The 18,407-nt window shown below is 40.2% G+C and overlaps 1 protein-coding gene across 3 annotated transcripts; it reads right to left on the bottom strand.

Annotated features, from left to right (window-relative positions):
* Positions 1-132: 132 nt before the first annotated feature.
* Positions 133-18,333, bottom strand: rer1 (retention in endoplasmic reticulum sorting receptor 1). Of its 3 annotated transcripts, XM_061783402.1 has the most exons (8): positions 18,212-18,333; positions 16,825-16,906; positions 15,077-15,181; positions 8,069-8,165; positions 7,753-7,831; positions 5,269-5,404; positions 1,622-1,676; positions 133-367 (listed from the first exon to the last, which is right to left on the bottom strand). In XM_061783402.1, exons 2-8 carry the CDS (start codon positions 16,903-16,905, stop codon positions 357-359), a joined length of 564 nt encoding a protein of 187 aa, XP_061639386.1. In that variant the 5' UTR covers position 16,906; positions 18,212-18,333; the 3' UTR covers positions 133-356. The 3 variants fall into 3 exon arrangements, with proteins under 3 accessions (XP_061639386.1, XP_061639384.1, XP_061639385.1); XM_061783400.1 differs by having other exon boundaries at positions 133-1,676; XM_061783401.1 differs by lacking the exon at positions 18,212-18,333 and adding an exon at positions 17,727-17,955 and having other exon boundaries at positions 133-1,676.
* Positions 18,334-18,407: the final 74 nt, after the last annotated feature.

The following is an 18,407-nucleotide window of genomic DNA, read 5'->3' as shown; positions in this document are numbered from 1 at the left end:
AAGAATTTCAGTGGAAATTGTTTTTAAACACTAACAAATTCCTATCATGGTTGAAGGGAAAAACCAAAAATAAATCTCAAATGTCATATTTAAAGATATATATTTATATGTACAAATCTTTTCAACAACCCATTGAAAACAACTTTTTTTTTCAATTTTATTTTTTACAGGAAATGTTTTGTTCCCTTACAACAGTGCTGATCAGAGTTCACTAGTAAAGGCAAGAGTTTCCAGGATTTCAGAAAACAAAATATATATATATAAAAAAAACAAGTCATCAGGGATACAAAAAAAAAAGTGTGATCGCCACCCACTTCATCCATTTGACATAATAAAAGCCCTCAATCTCAGTTTTCTTATGTTTCCTCTGCAAAAGAAAGAACAACAGTTTGCTTGGTATGACTGTCACTTTTTACGAAGAACAAACACGTTAATAATGAGCACAAGAGCTAGTCTACGCTAATCTAATCAATGGCACCCAGGCTTTGAAACAAGTCCAAGAGTGAATTTTGCTTCTCCCCAAAACTCCCCTGTGCTGAGGAAAAAAAACCAAAAAAAAAAAAAAAACATGGCAGAAACCCACAGAGCTGACACCAACAACGGTTTTATTTATTTTTAAACTAATCCAAAATAGACTTAAACACAAATACAGCTACCTCAGAATGGAGCCCATTTTAAAAGGCATTTGGGTGACCCTTTGAACACAAGGTTTGCTGACAATAGATCACGTGGAAATCTGAGGTAAAGCAAATTCATGGACTTACCATTTCAAGCCAAATGCACTCTAAACTATCACATTTAAGTGATTGTGGCTAGAGGGGACTAAATGTGTTGGTATCACTTGCATGTGCATGCAATGAAAATCCAATAACAATCAATACATTTTTTGAAATGAAAATAGTCAATTGAAGACTTCCATCAATCAAATGAAATATTTTCAGCAGAGATGAAAGAGGTCTGACTTTTAACTATTTTGAATGTGCATTCAAATTAAATGCCATGAATGCAAATTTAGCACTAAGGACAGTCAGCTGATGAATTTCAGAGCAGGAGCACAATATTTTAGTAGACGAGATGAAATTGTTCAATCTAAAAATTGTTTTGTTGCCTTTACGTTTCCTCTTTTAACCTAATCATGTAATAATTGACATTACTGACTTATCACATGATATAAACATGTTGCTGACGATAAATCACTCAAAAAAACATGACTAAAACGGGGGGAGTTGTTTTCAAATTATCTGAAAGTGTAGCAGATGTTTTTCATTGTGGTTCTTGGTGACTTTGTACATAAGTGGGCTTTAAAAGGCAAAATGCAGCACCGAGTCTCACTAACTACTCAACAAGTGTTGGCCAAATCTAAAATTAGGATTCGAGCCCTCGAAAGCTCCACCAACCCTAGCGGACAAAGGCAACACTTTCAGACTTCTTTGATCTGCGTTGTAAGTATACTCTTACAACACTGTGAAACGTGGATCAAAAACCGTGTCTTTTCTATTCTTGTCATGTAACTGTCCCCTTACAAAAAATTATCCAAGACCCTCTCTTTCTCAATGGACAAACAAGGGGGAAGGAAAGCGGGAGTTTTAACTAGCAAAAGGTTTCCCTGTGTCTTCCTTGCCTTTGTATGTCCTCTTCCCATGCGTGAATGGCAGGTATCTATACTTGATCATATGCTGGAGAAAATAAGGGTGTGGGGGGGGGGGGGGGTCGGGGGGGGGTAGAGAGTGAGTGTTAGTCAGCAGCATATGAAAGACGCATACTAGTAGTCTTAAAGGCCAAACATATTCTGAAAAAAAAAACAATACAATAAGCAAACTACACAGAATATGCACTTAATGTTAATATGCACTTACTGTTAATTTAGATGTCAAATTACTTAAAGTATACAATAATTTAGTCTTTAATTTGTTCCAAAGTAGAGTAGTTCATTATAACTGCCAGTGTGTGTGGTGCAATGTATCAACAAAATAATTAAAAGGTTTTTGAGGTTTAGGAATCAGTCTGAAGAAAACCATTAAACTACCAAATGAATACATAACATAGTGATGCATTCTGGATAGTTTGCCAGGAACATTTGCATCTCAGCCAAAAAACAACCAGAAAAACTCCTAACAATGCTAATATTTACTTTCTTTGAATCATTTTGAGTGATATCGATCTCATTTTATTTTATTACTTTGAATTTCAGTTTTGATTTATTCAATGAGTCACTGATGGTGTAGTGGTACATTCGCCTGACTTGAGTGCGGGCAGCACGGGTTCAGTTCCCACTCAGTGACGGCGTAAATGTGAGTGTCAATGGTTGTTCGTGTCTATATGTGCCCTGCGACTGACTGGCGACCAGCTCAGGGTGTAGTCTGCCTTTCACCCAAAATCACCTGGGATAGGCTCCAGCGCCCTGCGACCCTAACCAGGATAAGCGGTACTGACTGAGAATGGATGGATGGATTTATTCAATATCATGTGTTGGCACTAACACTAAATATACAATATATTTATTGCTAAATATCCAATAATGTAGTGACAATTTTATTTACAGAATGACACATTACAAGAAATATCAGGTCGTGTGGGCCTTCAGCAAAGCTGGATTGATTTAAAAAAAAACAAAAAAACACCAACTAAGTAGAATAAGATATAATGTAATTTTTGTGCAGATCTCGCAAGTCAAAATCGAAACTCAACACTCTCGTAAGGCGTATGGCTATGAAATACTTTATGTATTCATGTACATGGTGTTTGTGATGATGTGGGTTGCCACCAGAAAGTATTCACTTTTTCCACATTTTGCTATGTTACAGATTTATTCTAAATCTGATTTGAGTACAGTTTAAAAAAAAATCTGCATGAATTATCCCATAATGACACAGTCAAAACATTTTCAGACAGTTGTGCAAATGTATTGAAAATGTAAACATTAAACATGATAGGTACATAAGTATTAACACCCTTGGCTTAATATTTTGTTGAAGCACCTTTGGCAGCAATCACAGCCTCAAGTCGTCTTGGGTATGTCTCTATGAGCTTGGCACACCTGTTTTGGGGCATTGTCTCCCATTCTTCTTTGCAGATGCTCACATGGTCAGTCAGGATGGGCAGCATCGGTGGACAGCCATTTTTAGGTCTTTCCAGATATTCGATTGGATTCAACTCCGGGCTCTGGCTGGGCCACTTTAAGACATTCACAGGCTGCTCCTGAAGCCACTCCTTTGTTATCTTGGCTGTGTGCTTTGGGTCATTGTCGTGTTGGAAGGTGAATCAACACCCTAGTCTGCGTTTCAGAGCACTGTGGAGCAAGTTCTCGAAGAATTTCCCCGTATTTGGCAACTGTCATCTTACCCTCTATGCGGACTAGTCGCCCAGTTCCTGCACCAGAAAAACAGCCCCACAGCATGATGCTTCCACCACCATGCTTCAGAGTAGGGATGGTGTCAGCCAGGTGATGAGCAGTGCCTCTTCTTCTCCAGATATGACGCTTGTAATTCAGGCTAAAAAGAGAATTTTGTTTCTGCAGGTCTGGGAATCCTTAAGGTGCCTTTTGGCAACCTCCAAGCAGGCTGTCATGTGCCTTTTAGTTAGCAATGGCTTCCATCTGGCCACTCTGCCGTAAAGGCCTGATTGGTGGAGTGCGTTAGCAATGGCTGACCTTCTGGATGGTTTTCCTATCTCCGCAAGGGAACACTGGAGCTCCGCCTGAGTGACCATAGTGTTCTTGTTCACCTCTCTGACCGAGGCCCTTCTTCCCTAGTTACTCAGCTTGGTCTGGCGGCCAGATCTAGGAAGGGTCCCGGTTGTTCCAAACTTCTTCCATTTCCGAATAATCGAGACCACAGTGGTTTTCGGGATCTTCAATGCTGCTGAAATTCTGAAATTCCCTTCCCCAGATTTGTGCCTTGACACAATCCAGTCTCGGAGGTCTGCAGACAATTCCTTAGACTTCATTGCTTAGTTTCTGCTCAGATATGCACTGCCAACTATGAGACTTTATATAGACTGGTGTCTGGCATTCCAAACCATGTTCAATCAACTAAATTTACGACCGGTGGACACCATTCAAGTTGTAGAAGCATCTCAAGGATGATCAGTGGAAATCAGATGCACCTGAGCTCAAGTTTGAGTGTCATAGCAAAGGGTGCGAATACTTATGTACCCATTATGTTTGAATGTTTCATTTTTTATAAATTTACACAAATTTCTGAAAAAATGTATTTACTTTGTCATTATGGGATATTTTATATAGATTTTTTTGCTGAAAACTATATTCAAAGCAGATTTAGAATAAGTCTGTAACAGCAAAATGTGGAAGACGTGAAGGGGTGTGAATACTTTCTGGTGGCACTGTACATCGCCCACCCCTAATCAGCACCGTTGCATACTCCTGACCTCTGTTACATTTCAGTTCTTTTGCAACAGGCAGTCACTTTCATAGAAGGTATTGTCTATGGGTTACTTAAATGTAATTACCCATATTTTTTGTCTTTGTTCTTTGCTAATATTAGAACTCGAGTAGAAATGTATGGTGAGGAAGCGACACAAACACGTACACAGCAGAATATTTCTTTAAAAAAAACTTGTATAACACGGATCAATACTTCATGTTTTGAGCATAGTTACCAGCAAAATTGATGGTGTGTATTATATATCCATCCATCCATCCATTATCTGAGCCGCTTCTCCTCACTAGGGTCGCGGGCGTGCTGGAGCCTATCCCAGCTGTCATCGGGCAGAAGGCGGGGTACACCCTGAACTGGTTGCCAGCCAATCGCAGGGCACATTGAAACAAACAACCATTCGCACTCCCAGTCATGCCTACGGGCAATTTAGAGTCTCCAATTAATGCATGTTTTTGGGATGTGGGAGGAAACCGGAGTGCCCGGAGAAAACCCACGCAGGCACGGGGAGAACATGCAAACTCCACACAGGCGGGGACAGGGATTGAACCCTGCACCTCAGAACTGTGAGGCTGACGCTCTAACCAGTCGGCCACCGTGCCGCCGTGTATTATATATATATATGTATATATATATATACATATATATATATATATACATATATAGAAGGGAATTCCTTATTTGAGGGGTTGATTTGGGGGGTGAATATTATACTTCCGAGTGTATTATACACAAAAAATTACGGTATCTGCTTTTGTAAAGGTAACTAGCAATACAGTTCCTCTGTAATCTAAACTGAACATTTTTCATTACTTTCAGGCACAGCGTTGTGTAAGTGTTTACCATGTATGTCAGCATGTGGTTGTATCTTTACCTTAATCTGCCTCTTCATGGTGATGCAGAAGAGCATGATGAAGTACATTACAAGTATGGGCCAGAACACTGGCACATTAAAGGCTTCAAAAAATGTGCAAATCATGGCAATGACGATGCCTTTTGTGGCTGAATGCCTGTCAAGAAAAGCATTCATTTAGAAACAATGTACGGACAGGCCAATTCTAACTCACATACTGAATGTTGTTAAACCAAACAGATTGTTAATCACACGAATAGTGTTTGGATAGTGTAGATTACAGGGGTGTCAAATTCAAATTCAGGATGGGCCAAAATAAAAAATTGGGACAACGTCATGGGCCAAACTCAATATTTAATGAAAAATCACTGCAATGTGCATGTTTCCCTTCTCTCCAGAAATTTTGCATTAAAGTTTATCATATGACAACACACTTAAATTTTGCTTAAACACTGAATCTGGTACAAACAAACTTTAATATTATAAACACGAGAAATCAAATTTGCAATAAAAGACATCAGTGGTATTTGTTTGTTGTTTTGTATTTAAATAGATAACATGAATTCTTCTGTCTCTCCATCTTCTATTTATCTATCTCCAAATACCTTTCTTACCTCAACAAAACAACCCAAAAAAATAAGAATGTCCTTCAATAAAAATCCAAACTATTAACAGTCCCTGCCTAGGAGTTGATGAAGGGCATTAAAAAAACATTAATTCAATTATGTTATATTCTTTGTTACAGCCACGTTACTCCGCACACGAAAGACAGGTCTGTCTTTTACTTTAGGGAACAGACAATCTGCCTCCCACCTGTCAGTGAAGTTAACCGTTTTCCATCTTTCGTTTGGCCATTTTTGGGAAGGGGAAGTGTAAATTTGCTCGAGGAGACTGGTAGCATAGTTGCTAACGACTGCAACAGAAAGGGAAGGGGCGCTCGCCGGTCTAGACTGATGGGACAAGACACTAGCAAAGCATTCTGGGATTTGTAATATTAGTGGCGCATTTGCTATATACTGGTGGGCCACCTCTAATACACATTTGATATGGTCTTGCGGGCCAAATATAATTACATTGTGGGCAAAATTTGGCCCCCGGGCCTGATTTTGACATTTTTGGTGTAGAACATTAACAAACTCAACAATGAACTAAAAGGTTTTCATTTGTAGAACTTTTTCATATGAGCAAAAATGTTAAAGCTCTGCCACTATGTTTGTCAATACATTATTTTAAATTGTTGGGGCATTTTACAATCAGAGACAAAGATGATCCTTTCTAGCATTTTGTATGATGCAAAGCACTGCTCCTGCTTGGCTATAAGCGGTGATCTGCTGTTCAGGGTCTGACGTTAAAGGCTTCTCTTCTAAAGACTCATGGTGGCCCTGTCAGGCCACCATGAGCCAATTTGCGGTGGCCCTGCGAGAACCTGTACTGACCCCGTATATTCATAATATAATATGCTGTTATGGGGATTATTTCTTATTTATTATTATTTCTGCTCTTTCTGCTGTGTGCATCTTGGCCTCTTAGGGGCAGTGTGGTGCGATGCATGCACGGGGCTACTCATTTACTGTAAACTTAAACAAACAAACAAATAAATAAATAAATAGAGAGAAGAAGAAGAAGAAGAAAGTCACGCTTTGATGATAAACTAATTTGTTACAGATTAGGAAGACTATGCCTGTGAGTATTGTTATATTACCCGTCTGTATGGGTTACTAAGGCATTAGTATGTGAATATTTATTTGAAGGTAAATCCCACCCGTGACGAAATTCTAATATTAGCTAGCATATCAATTGGGTTTTCCATTGACTGTTAGCATTAATCTGGCGATTTCTATAACGATGTGTCTTGTATGTAAACATAAAATGAGGGAAATTATTTTTGTTACGAGTTTTACAGTAAACTCAAACTGGGCTGTCAATAAAGAACTTAAAGCATGCTCAGTGAAGGCAGATTAACATTCTACAGGCTGCAAAGTACAGACTGCTGTATGAGGCTAGCTGCGTTAGCTTTGGTTATTGTCTTGAGGCTAAACCGTATTCGTGCCCATTTATCCAGTCAGGCAGTGCTGGTCGCAGTTCCTCTTTTCGTCATCACAACGTTCTGTTTTGGACGGGAGGTTTTGGTGATAAAAGAATTTCAGACAAACACTAAAAATGCAGTTTTGGGCCATTTTTCGGCAGGGGAAAATTTTCGGTGACTTCGAAATTTGTACTGGCCCAAACAGGCCAGTGTCTACACGTAGGTGGTGGCCCGACAAAGCAGCGTAGAGGCCCCGGGGCACCGTTAATGTCGGACAGCTGCTGATTACCAAAACATGGCCATGCGAGGAAGGTTTTAAGTCAAATGCAGATGAGTGGAACACGAAAGAGACTGCAAGACCTAAAGCTAACATTGATAAATATAACATATGTACATTTTCAAATTCCAAAGTGAAGTTTATTCAGGTTAACAATCTGTAAATGGAGGAGATAGATGTCCCCACTATGAGCAGCACTCACCAGAATTTGAACTCCGGCAACCTCCTTATGAAAGGACGGAATTCTTCATTCTGCTTGGTAGGAAGAGCCGGGCCCTCGTCTATAGAGAAGGTGGGGTGATGAGTGGTTAATAAACGGAAAGTGACTTCAGATATAAACACATAAGTACAACCTTATACAAATAAACTCTGGTAATAAGAATTAATATAAAAAATAAGTACTTCAATTCATAAGGTACTCTAGAAATAGGAAGCATCTTGCTATTGAAATAGGACAGTTACAATCACTACATCACAAAAGAAAAAAATTAAATAAAAGCACAATTGAGTAAACTGGCCTTCGTCAAGCAGTGAAGGATCCACTTTTGGTGATAGAAAAGCAATGAACAGGTTCAGATGGTAGATTCCCAAGGCATATGTAACTATATACCATCCCTGCAAAGGAAGTGCAAGATCAAATTAAAGGCTCATGCGTAAAGCATGTAGTTTACACCATAAATAAGAACATTTAAACATCAGACAAGTGCAACATTAACATTGCAAGGGAGATGCAGTTGCAAGACTCATGGTTGGTTAGAGTCCTTTGAGGTGAAAGCGACAAGCGTGGTTTAAAAGAAAAGGATAGCAAAACTGCCGGCTTGTACAGTAGGGCAAAAACTTATTTAGTCAGCCACTAATTGTGTAAGTTCTCCCACTTAAAAAGATGAGAGGCCTGTAATTTTCATCGTAGGTATACCTCAACTACAGATAAAATGAGAAAAAAAAAAATCCAGAAAATCAGTCTGATTTTTAAAGAATTTATTAGCAAATTATGGTGGAAAATAAGTATTTGGTCACCTACAAACAAGCAAGTTTCTGGCTCTCTCAGACCTGTAACTTCTTCTTTAAGAGGCTCCTCTGTCCTTCACTCGTTACCTGTATTAATGGTACTTTTTTGAACTCGTTATCAGTGTAAAAGACACCTGTCCACAACCTCAAACAGTCACACTCCAAACTCCACTATGGCCAAGAGCAAAGAGCTGTCAAAGGACACCAGAAACAAAACTGTAGACCTGCACCAGGCTGGGAAGACTGAATCTACAATAGGTAAGCAGCTTGGTGTGAAGAAATCAACTGTGGGAGCAATTATTAGAAAATGGAAGACATACAAGACCACTGATAATCTCCCTCGATCTGGGGCTCTACGCAAGATCTCACCCCGTGGGGTCAAAATGTTCACAAGAACGGTGAGCAAAAATCCCAGAACCACATGGGGGGACCTAGTGAATGACCTGCAGAGAGCTGGGACAAAAGTAACAAACACTACCATCAGTAACGCACTACGCCGCCACAGACTCAAATCCTGCAGTGCCAGACGTGTCCCCCTGCTTAAGCCAGTACATGTCCAGGCCCGTCTGAAGTTTGCTCGAGAGCATTTGGATGATCTAGAAGAGGATTGGGAGAATATCATATGGTCAGATAAAACCAAAATAGAACTTTTGGGTACAAACTCAACTTGTGTTTGGAGGAGAAAGAATGCTGAGTTGCATCCAAAGAACACCATACCTACTGTGAAGCATGGGGGTGGAAACATCATGCTTTGGGACTGTTTTTCTGCAAAGGGACCAGGACGACTGATCCGTGTAAAAGAAAGAATTACCGTAATTTCTCGTGTATAATGCGCACCCTGGTATAATACGCACCCCCAAAGTTGACCTCTGTCATTCTTCCTGAAGCGGAGTGATTCAAAACACCAGTGTCACGTGACCTTCAAACATCATCGCTGTTTCGCTTCGCCCTACATTCCTTCAAAATTTTTCGAAGCTTTCATTGGCTAATAGTCTTTCAGTGTGTATCATTGGCTCATGGCGTTTCATTTATTATTTGGGTTAATCTGGAATGTGTTTTAGAGTATGGGGGAGAGCGTCTGCATATTTTATTGTAATGTCGATATAATCATTATTTGGTATGAATGAACTAAACACTTGAATGACCATACAGACTTTTCTGAGCTTTTATTGCTGTCATGGGAAACATTGCCAGTGCTTCAGTCAGTCGTGCTCTTTAGAGGTTGCTATAGCTTCAGTTGTCCACCAGATGTCACAGTCACTGAAGCCTTGAAGCTTTGAAGCTTTTTTTGCCAAATTGTTAGAAAAGCCGCAAGGCCTCTTTCTACTCCCGCGGTCGACAACGCCCGCATTGCATCATGTAACCGACGAATTGCCCCGCGCAGCACCTCTGCGTAGCTTGCCGCGCACCTGACAAAAGTAGTTGCTGCGCGTCGAACGCCGCGAAGATCATCTCTCTCGTGATTGGTCCGTTTTAGTCACATGCTTTGATGACGTACCAGCGTGCCCCTTGGTTCTCCATACCGTCCACGTCGCCGCCTTCTCAATCGATTTTGCAGCATAACTAAACGTATCATCTGGTCATCTCGGTCCATTTGTTCTGGCGCAGTCGCCATTGTTATTGCTTCCTTGTTACAGAAAGTAAAGTAAACACGGCTACCGGAAATGGCAAAAAAAAAAAAAATGCAGACGAAACTCCACCCTGTGGTGTCTTATCCAATACCAGCCGTTGGCGACACCCCGACTTGGAGGAGAACTGCAGTACACTTTCAAAACAGCGCGCGTGGGTTGCGCTCAAGTATAAAGGCAAACTACGTGCCGCAGTGACGTCAGCGTGGTTACCGTCCGCGCGAATATAAAGAAGCCTTCAGTGCTTCATGACGCTTCACTTGCCCACCACTAAAAATCAGACAATGTGATTTTCTTGATTTTTTTCCCCCTCATTTTGTCTGTCATAGGTGAGCTATACCTATGATGAAAATTACCGCCCTCTCTCATCTTTTTAAGTGGGAGAACTTGCACAATTGGTGGCTGACTAAAAACGTTTTTGCCCCACTGTATACTTGTACAGATAACTTGTCACAGCAGTTCTATTTGAAATGGAAGGTGCTTCTTAAATGAAACAACAGTAATGAAATAGCAGTGAAGGCGACCTTACATTACCGTTTTATTTTAAACAGCCAATTTGGCAAGAAGTCCCTTAATAATAATAATGCATTACACTTCTTAGGGCTGCATGATTATGGGCAAAATAATAATCCTGATTATTTTGATCAATATTGTAATCATGATTATTAATCACGATTATTCCTCATGGTAGGAACAAATATTTGTATTGCACTACTTTTCAACAAACAAAATGTAAGTTTTCAGTCCAAAATGATTCTTTAAATAAGAATGAATGACGCAATAACAAAATAAATGTACCCCCCCAAAAAAAATGCTATTACAAAGTGCAATCTCGAATTCCAACTTAATGGAAGCAAATAAAGACAGTTAATGCATAAAACACAATAAAATTAGGCTATATGTACCGACTTTTCATTTGAAAATCCCTGTCGTGAATATAGTGAATTGTCAAATAGGGTACGCCTCCATTGTTCTGCTTGATTGGTCAATCGTGCACGGTCACAAACTGTAAAGAACTCGAAAGTTGTGATTTCCCTCTGTATTTTTTTCATTGCCGTCAGACCAGCCGAAAAGTTTAAGGCAGTCGCTACAATGATTGTTAAATGTGTCTTAAAACGAAATGACACATCGCCTCTCTGCCAACGTGATGAGAGGGCCAACTTCAAAAGAAAAGCTTCATATATTACTACACTGGACATCAATGCCATTTTAAGCTTTAATTTTTAAATTGGCCATGGAGCATAGTGCCAGCCCTGAATAAAGCCTTAACCATGTTGGCCCCCTCTTGGCTGTCTATCTACATTGTGGGTGCTGCTACAAATGAACCATGTTTCATATGCAGCAGTGCCCGCATTTTAAATGGCTCACTTAATTGTGGCAGACACGATCACGATTAAAATTTGAATAATTGTGCAGCCCTAACACTTTAATAGCGCTTTTCTAGACACGCAGAGACACTTTACAATTGCACACATTATTCATTCCACAGTCACCCCCTCTTCTTTTTCAACCACAATGTGCCATCTTTCGCTGTCTCTCGGTCTGGACTGTATCTCCAGGCGACCGTTCTTCACTGGACTGTGTCTCCAGGCGACCTTTCTTCACCGTAGGAGTTTTGCTCTCCCATCGGGAACACATCTCATCACCTGAAGAGATTTCAGTGTCCGAACTCTCCCCTCCATTAGAGTCACAAGGGTCCATACTTTACAGCATTGCAAAAGCCTCAAGGCCTCTTTATACTCCCGCGGGATCACGTGACCGACGCATTGGCCCGCGCCGCCCCTATGCGTCACTTGACGCGCACACGGCAAAAATTATTGCTGAGCGTAGAATGCCGCGGAGCTCATCTCTCGTGATTTGTCCGTTTTAGTCACATGCTGTGATGACGTACTCAGCGTGTCCCTTGGTTGTACATACCATCTGCACCGCTGCCTCCTTGCTTGATTTTGCAGCATAATTAAACGTATCATCTGGTCATCTGGGTCCATTTGTTCTAGCAGACACTGTTCCACGGTCACCATTGTTGTACTGCAGTACATTTTCAAAACTGCGCGCGTGGGTTACACTCGAGTATAAAGGCAAACTGCGCGCGGGATAGAAGCAGTGACGTCAGCTCGATCACCGCCCGCGCGAGTATAAAGAAGCCTTCAGCAGCAGTGTACTGTCTAGGCATCTCTGTCCTGTCTTGGCAAGAGTATTAGTACTGTGAAACGTAGTTTGGGAACTATCCATTGCATACCCAAGTTTAGGTCATCTTCACAGTTCACACCCGCGCCCACCATGCCCCACACCACACACACACACAAGTGAACTTTAGTGTACCTATTGTTCAAAGGAGAAGAGGGGTGACCGAGACTCATCAAGGCATGGTATAATAAAATATGCAGGAATCTACAACACTGTAAATAAACTGCTATGCAATGTTGTTAATTTTATCTAACTTGTCATTCAATAACTACAACTATATGCATCCTCTCTGCTTTTATTTTAATTAAAAAAAGAAATACTTGTAAACTGCAGCTCAATAGCATCCATCCATCCATTTTCTGTGCTGCTTATCCTCACTAGGGTTGTGGGCATGCTGGAGCCTATCCCAGCTGACTCTGGGGAGAGGTGGGTTACACCTTGAACTGGTCGCCAGCCAATCGCAGAGCACATATAGACAAACAACCATTCACACTCACATTTACACCTATGGCAATTTAAGAGTCTTCAATTAACCTACCATGCATGCTTTTGGGATGTCGGAGGAAACTGGAGTAGCGGAGAAAACCCACACAGGCATGGGGAAAACATGCAAACGCGACACAGGCGAGACTGGATTTGAATCCCGGTCCTCAGAACTGTGAGGCAGATGTGCTAACCAGTCGGGCATCGTGCTGCAGTCAATAGCATTAAAATTCTATTTCTTATCACAAATCACAGAAAATATGTTGCCTGGCCAATCATTTAATGCCATGTAATTAGCTGTACTTTAATTAAGTCAAATTCATGCCACTTTTTTCCTATATGCTATGTTCTTTAATTTCCCAAACCAAATTGAAAGTTTATTTCATTTTTAGTAAATTTTCTTAATTTGCTCAATAATAAATATAGTGAAGCTTAAAATTACTTGCATTATTAGTAATGCAACAGTGCAATACTGATACAGTGAAGAAAATACATTGTTTCACAATTGGTATTTTTCTTAGTTTTGCACCTCCTTGCTTGCCTCCTAAACAATAGAAGAAGAAAAAAGGCAAAAATAGAATATTTAAAAAATATATTTTTCTTAGTTTTGGACATTGACGTTTTCCTGCTAAAATGGGCGGCAGGGAAGCAATTTTTGCCGTGATGCATCTACATGTTCACCTACTAAAAAATACAAGAATAATCAGGGAAATAGTTTTGCAGTTTAGCACCTTCCTTGTTTGCTAAACAACAGGAGAAAAAAATGGGAATAACTACAATATTGTTTTCTCGGTTTTGTGCCTCTACATTTTCCTATGAAGGACTGTCATTAAAAAAAAGGTGGAAGAAAGTATGACCAGAGAATACCTCACACCTCACACTCAAGCACATTCCAATAGGCCATTATCTGTGCAGGGTACAACATTTACAAATGAAAGGCAGCTAATTGTCAGTAATCAAGTTGTTAAGGCCTCTTTATACTCCCACGGCCGACAACGCCTGGATTGCATCACGTGACCGACAAATTGCCCTGCGCGGCCCCTCTGCCTAGCTTGACGCGCACACGGCAAAAATAGTTGCTGCGCGTCGAACGCCGCAGAGATCATCTCTCGTGATTGGTCCGTTTTAGTCACATGTTCTGATGATGTACTCAGCGTGCACCTTGGTTCCACATAGCACCTACGCCGCCGCCTTCTCGATCGATTTTGCAGCATACTTAAACGTAACATCTGGTCATCTAGGTCCATTTGTTCTAGCAGACTCTGTTCCACGGTCGCCATTGCTGTTGCTTTGTTCCTTGTTACGGAAAGGAAAGTAAAAACGGCTACCAGAAATGGCCACAAAATGCAGAGGAAACTCCACCTTGTGGCGTCCTAGCCAATACCAGCCACAGCGACACCCCCGACTTGGAGAACTGCAGCACACTAAAAACAGCGCTCGTTGGTTGCACTCGAGTATAAAGGCAAACTGCATGTGGGACAGTCAGTGACGTCAGCACGGTCGCCGTCCGCGCGAGTATAAAGAAGCCTTTAGTCTCAAACCAAGCCATCATTTGATGCAGCTCTGTTACGGCTGAGGGGGTCAGAAAATCCTAGGAATTCTAGTGTTAATCATTTTACATGTGATTAATGCTATAAATGGTAAACGTTTTGTGAAGGTGGAGTTGTGTTTGAGGTATATGTTTGGATATGCACCAATTGCTAGGTAGGATGCAGTCATGAGACAAGTTATTTAGTGAATTTAGGAAAGTGACTTTAAAAAAGTCAAATTATTTGATGAGAAATATACTTGCATCATCATAAACTCCCCTGCTCTTGACTGATTTAAACTTGAGGACTTAGTATATTAGTCTTGTACATGTTGTACATCTGATATAGCCAGTTGACAAGGACAGCCTTTGTCCAGTACATGCCTACCCTTTTAGTATTTCAGGGTACGTGAACATAAGCATATGAAATAGCTGGATTACATGAGTCTCACATCTAAAGCTAGGAAATAAACAAAAGAAGATCAAATGAAATGTAGCAGCACAAACTGGCTTTTACATTGAGAGTTAAAGAACAAGGTCAACGACAAATGTAGTGTGATTGTGTTTTGTAGTGTTGTGTCGTGTCGTGTAACAAAGTCACGATGCATTACTTTTTTGTTAGTTGGTTGAAGCAAGTCACATCACAAATGTATTCTGCCTTTAGCAAACAAACGTTGGGAAGGAAACATTACCTGTAGTATGTACACTCTGATCATGTATAGACCAGTAAGTAGAAGTGTAGAGGCCCATCGCACTGCAGAGTATGGCGTTGATTTGTCTAGCCAGGACTGATAGATCTGTTGCACGTATAACAAAACAAGAAGTGGATGTTACCATCAGACTTTGGATAAAAGATACCACAGTGTCTCTGAAAAACATATTGTGTCAATATTATTTGTATAAACTACAGTTCTAGAGCATCAAGCAGAATATTATTTTGCTCTAAATTAATTACTAAACATTTCCAGAGCATCAACCAGAATATTACTTTACTCTAAATGAATTACAAATTAATGAATGAATCAATCTATTATGGTGACACTGGCCGTGTTAAGTCTATAACCACTTGACAAACACAAAGATGCAAAAAAAACAGATGTGTTTGTAAACTATGAATCAAAGAGTGACCCTTTTGTAGGTAAAATGTTTAAGGATGGGCAATACGCAAAAGTGCAGTCTGCATTATTTTTGTGAATAAACTAGATTAACAACTGTCACTAGACTTTACAGCGATTTTATCAGGCTGATCGGTATCGGCGGATATTTAGCATTTTATGCTGATCGGCTTTAATGTCATAATTCGCCAATCCTATCAACCGCAAAAGACATTAACCCCGCGTCGCCGCGCCCACAGTATATTTGAATCCAATAGCTAGTTTATTTTTAGCCTTGTCGCGTGTCTTTTGACGTAGTACTGTAAATATCTGACGGCCAATAAAATAACGTCGGCGGTGTAGGACAGACAACACGTCGGAGACAGGCAACACGTAATGCCCGATCAGACTACAAGACAAATTTTCTCTTTCACGATTGCACTGTCAGACTACTGCAATAAAATCTTGTATTCCGATACCACCGCATCCCGTTTTTTACGATCATTGGGCTTTATCTTGTCAACTCAAATGCGAACGGATACACTCGTTACCGTGGCGACGACAACAAGAGTGGATCGCACCGACTGTATTATAAGGACAAAATGGGGGAAAACGTGTGTTGGTGGTCACCGGTGCCCAGGACAGGAGAGGACGTTTCTTTAAGGCTTGCTTGAGGTATGTTCAAGTACTTTTAATACGATACAGCTCACAAGCAGGCAATAAAATGTTATGTAGCCTAGCAAGCTAGCGGTAGCACAAACGGTTGGACGTAAACATGCTGCCGTTCTATCGAATCATGCTCTAAAGTTTTGGTGTGGGTGAAGTAATTTAATTAAAAATAAAGTAATTTAATTACAGTAACTTAGCACCCATTATTTCTGTCATGAAATGTTGGTTTGACCTGACTGATTAGAATACACAATCTGACTAGAGCAGTGATTTCCAACCTTTATGGAGCCAAGAAACATTTTACAATTGAAAAATCTCACGGCACACCAACAAACAAAAATGTCACAAAAAGTGGATACATTAGTGTATTTACTTCCTGCCATTTAATAGAAGACGATTCATCTGTTCTGTCTGTCACTATGCCTCATTGGCACAAATAGAGTAACAAAGATACATTATTTATTGTAAATATAATTTTTTGAGCGATTAAGTACACAAGTATATACAGTAAATGCACAGGTCATTTAAATAGACACATTCCTCCATCTTGTGATTGGATCGGTGATCGGTTATAATTTTTTTAAACTCGCTGATCGGCCCCAAAAATCCTGATCGTGTACAGTCTAACTGTCACATCTACATTTAGCAGCAAAGACTATGACAGATGCTCACATTACCTGTCCAACCCGTGTGAAAAAGGCAGCAACTACAGATGGCTTTCCATGGATTGACTCCCCAATGCTGTCCCCTTCTGACATTCTGTACGTAAAGATGAAAACAATCATTAATTTTAGTTTTAAAGATGAACAAGTGTCGGCTCATCTGGTAGTGTTTCGAACACACAGCCGGTCCACCTCAGTGCAAAGTGCAATGGAACTATTTTCCCAAGAGTTAAGAAGTTTTCATAAAAATTGGAAGTGATCTCACCAGGCTCGTAAAAAAAAATTTCAATCATGCAAACAGAGATGTCTTGATGAAAATAATCAAGGGTTAAAGTAATCTAACGACCTCATTAGTTCGTTTTCGTACAAGTGAAATATACTGCCAGATAATATGAATCATACATTGGTACATTCCTGAGCTTAGGTCATGAGTAATTTAGCTGGAAACGTTAACGCTGTAACAGAATACTAAATATTCAGGTGGATTACTCTATAAGGAATCCTTCACAAATTTCGCAAAAGCTGCGTTTACGTTACTTTTCGTAGCAAGTCTAATTAGTGGTGACGTATCCATGTCACTTCAATGTAAAGTAATACACATCATGCAAACTATGACGGGAAAGAGGACGTCAACAAAATTACAGTCTGTTGTTCTGTTGAATTCAACGCATCATCAAAATCATAACCAAGCGATAGATGTTGCACATTGTAACTGTAGCTAATAAAAAGCCGACAGAAAAGAGGCTGCAGTGAACTGCTAACGTTTGCGTAGGTAGCATTTGTAGCTAGCATGTTAAGGCAGGCCTGTAGGAAAGCGATAGCCACTTTATCGAGTCAAATGTACCAAAGCAAGAGGAAAGAATTATACAAATATAAACAATTTGATGTTAAAAAAGGTAATGTGTCGGGTTACTCACATTAGATTGCAAATGACCACAGGAACTAGCTAACTAGCCATCAGAATGCACATTGACCTTCGGCCTATATTCACGATTGTATGGTTGATGTAGTTTTTAAAAAAAAACTACTTCGCTTTCTTTATCGGCAGCTTGCGCTTTAGAATACATATGATAACTACATTTCCCACATACTGCCCACTTAGCAACCGGTCGGTAACAATGTAGTTCTCGACACACACCACTCCAGTTTCAATACATGCGCACAAGGAATATGTTGAACTACAAATCCTAGCACCAACGTGACTAAGTGACAACTCACTTCCGGAAAAACGCAAAGCTATTGCAGTGGTAGCTAGTTAGCTACATATAATTGCTACAGTGAATAGTATCAACACTATTTACTTTTGAATGAATGTAGTTTAAAATAAATTGGTGGTTATAATATGTTTGTATACACGCCATGACAATGTCCTAGCAAACGGTAAAAAAGAGTATTTTCTTACCTGATATAGCCGCTGTGTCACTACCCGGCTCTACCTGAGCTACACAGTCACTGGAACCAAACTGCGAACACGTCACTACTTCCGCATCTGCAAAGTTTGGATCTTACGGCAGACCAGACGAGGAGAACGCCGAAAACAACGAGCAGTCGGATTCAAATCCAATCGGTTTATTTTGCGAATGACTGTCATTTAAAGT

This window comes from Phyllopteryx taeniolatus, chromosome 1, assembly GCF_024500385.1.
Source record: "Phyllopteryx taeniolatus isolate TA_2022b chromosome 1, UOR_Ptae_1.2, whole genome shotgun sequence".
NCBI classification, from domain to species: Eukaryota; Metazoa; Chordata; class Actinopteri; order Syngnathiformes; family Syngnathidae; genus Phyllopteryx; species Phyllopteryx taeniolatus.
Note: the sequence above shows the minus strand (reverse complement) of the source record. Positions and strands in the feature narration are given on the sequence as shown.

What these genes read in the sequence shown, in the direction of transcription:
- rer1 (XM_061783400.1), bottom strand. Translation starts at nt 16,905, where the DNA reads ATGTCAGAAGGGGACAGCATTGGGGAGTCAATCCATGGAAAGCCATCT. An exon ending in TCAGAGTGTACATACTACAG is followed by an intron (nt 8,166 to 15,076) that starts GTAATGTTTCCT and finishes CTTCCTTTGCAG; the next exon opens with GGATGGTATATAGTTACATA. An exon ending in CCATGAAGAGGCAGATTAAG is followed by an intron (nt 1,677 to 5,268) that starts GTAAAGATACAA and finishes TATTTTCTCCAG; the next exon opens with CATATGATCAAGTATAGATA.